The sequence below is a fragment of the Saccostrea cucullata genome, unplaced genomic scaffold (assembly GCF_032062105.1).
Source record: "Saccostrea cucullata isolate Sc308-1 unplaced genomic scaffold, CSIRO_AGI_Scuc_v1 ctg17946, whole genome shotgun sequence".
NCBI lineage: Eukaryota > Metazoa > Mollusca > Bivalvia > Ostreida > Ostreidae > Saccostrea > Saccostrea cuccullata.
This window is the reverse complement of record NW_026933953.1, coordinates 4942-7182: the sequence shown is the minus strand read 5'-3', so window position 1 is coordinate 7182 and position 2241 is coordinate 4942. Positions and strand designations below refer to the sequence as shown.

Below are 2241 nucleotides of genomic sequence, written 5' to 3'. Positions count from 1 at the left end.
AAAGTATTATAATACATGTATATTATACTACAAATCTTATCGTGTATACCGATCTTTTCATATATTTTGTTAAAAGTGACATAAAGGTCCCATGGGCCGGGTGTTTGGATATTAATTGTATTAAATGTTTTTAATTGTACTGTATAACACATGTCACTATGATAAACAATTTAATTAATTAATTACTTACAGAGAAGCACATATAAGTTTAACTTAATCAATTTATACTGGATATGTTGAAATCAAATTAGAATGCTTAACAGATTGATTGTTAAATTAAACACACTGCTAGTACTGATTTAAGTAGAGGTTACTGTCGCTCAGAAAATCTTGTCCCAAACCCAACTGATGATAACTTCGTTTATAAATATTGGAGCAATTTTGTAGTACTGGTAGATTCCCGACAAGCTGCAGAAAGGTTTCATCACCCTGGCTATGTAGAGGAATGTGTAGAGAGTCGTGGGTAGTGCTGCCAGCTTGGCCAGTATAGAGGGCTCGTTGTGGTCGCCTTTGCAACAATTTCCATTACAGCAACATTCCGTGTAACAGCTTCCTTTTTTGCTGATGATTGAGCAACAACAGCAGGGGAAAAATGTCTTGCAACTAAATTGAAAAGAAAAAGCAATTAAGAGAACGATTGAGATGACAAAAGGGTGTGCTTTAAAAAAAGGTTCAACATTTCAAACCATATATAAAGACATCTCTTCTTTTCTTTTTTCAACATTGAAACAACTATGTACTTACTCAATGCAACAACAGCAACAGGGACAAAGGCATTCCAGCAAACCACTGCAGAACTTTTTGATACAGTTTCCGCAGCGATCACCACACTTCTGACAAGGATTTGTGCAACAGCCTCCGTTTTTCTTGTTACCTGAAGTTACTTTCACATTTGTTATATAGCGCCAAATGCTGCTTACCCAGGCCACTAAACCATTAATTAATCGTTTGATATTTTTGGAGTCCCATTCTACTACACATTCTAAACAAATAAGTTTTTCATATCGAAAAAGTAGAAAATTTTGTGGTATTTCAACAAATGTCGTCACCAAAAAAACTTCAGTTCGTTCATCCAGATGATTAGGAATTTCTTTGGTAGGATCTAAGCGGTGATTCTGAATAATCTGGTAAACGATGTTGACCATCTGAAGAAAGGCGAGGGCAGTACCAGCAATAGTAAAATATAAATATTGATTCGCCACTTCCCCTGAATCGAATTCTTGAGAGTTTGGGCAATCATTTACTGTGATTTTGAGTGTATTTTTAGTGTTTTCGATAGGATCTTCCATGTCAGCATACTGTAGCCAGTCGGATGTGACATTTAGAATAATCAAAATGGCTGAAAATACGCGGCAGACAGTATACCACCATACCTTTCTTGGCTTTGGAGGTTCCTCGGTAATATCTGTTTGCTGCTGGTTACTGTAAACTTGATTTTGTTCATAAGATGGAAATGCGTTATTCCTATTCTCATTAACATGACCTACCATGTAAACCATGCTCTGGGGCGGTAAACCTCGATCTCTGGGAGTCATTTCAATGTTCCCTGGAGGATTATTAAGTACTGCTGATTGAATACCATGTGGATAATATCCAGGCGATATGTAGCTGGTTGGATTATTTTCAGCAGGTTGATGACTACCAGAAAAATATCCTGTGGGCAATAGACTCCGTGGAAAGAAAGCCCCAGAGTCTGTATTTGATGCACTATATATCTCTCCTCTTCTTTCATATTGCCTGTCATCCATTTTTGACCCAGAATCCTCGAATCAAGTTTTCTGTTTGGCTGCAGAAATTTCTTTTTCACTCTTTTGCCCCTTTGCATTCGATCCTCGATGCTCTATCTTGTCTATAGAGACTTTTTTTCCAATATTTAAAGTTTTGTACTCTGGGTTGGCCAACCCTTATTTACCTAAGAGATCTGAATGACAAACCGGTATCGAATTAAATTGCATATGGCCTCATTATGTCATTTGTGTTTAAAATATAGTGGTGGGTAAAAGTAAAAAAAAAAAAGATAAGATAAAAGTACACTCTTTTATTTAAATTTTAGGTAATTTATTGGTCATTTTTAAAGAAATTGTAGACTGAGATTTATTGAAACTCACTGGGATATTCATGAATATAATCAAAATGATTTTTTTTTTCATTTAAGGACAAATCTGAAATCAGTTAGGGTAGAGTTTTTACACATAGCATAGTAACAACATTTAAAAATGTATAATTCAAATTCATCACCAC

The 2241-nt window shown here is 35.4% G+C and overlaps 1 protein-coding gene across 2 annotated transcripts; it reads right to left on the bottom strand.

Moving 5' to 3' along the window:
- Positions 1 to 238: 238 nt before the first annotated feature.
- Positions 239 to 1893, bottom strand: LOC134239688 (uncharacterized). Of its 2 annotated transcripts, none has more exons than XM_062721850.1 (2): positions 745 to 1893; positions 239 to 603 (listed from the first exon to the last, which is right to left on the bottom strand). In XM_062721850.1, the coding sequence occupies exons 1-2, from the start codon at positions 1746 to 1748 to the stop codon at positions 321 to 323; spliced, it is 1287 nt and encodes a 428-aa protein (XP_062577834.1). In that variant the 5' UTR covers positions 1749 to 1893; the 3' UTR covers positions 239 to 320. The 2 variants fall into 2 exon arrangements, with proteins under 2 accessions (XP_062577834.1, XP_062577835.1); XM_062721851.1 differs by having other exon boundaries at positions 875 to 1893.
- Positions 1894 to 2241: the final 348 nt, after the last annotated feature.

Excerpts from the sequence above, each read along its gene's own strand:
- LOC134239688 (XM_062721850.1), bottom strand. The coding sequence starts at position 1,748 with ATGGATGACAGGCAATATGAAAGAAGAGGAGAGATATATAGTGCATCA. Across the intron at positions 604-744 it reads TGTTGCTGTTGTTGCATTGA|TTGCAAGACATTTTTCCCCT; the intron begins GTAAGTACATAG and ends TTTTCAATTTAG.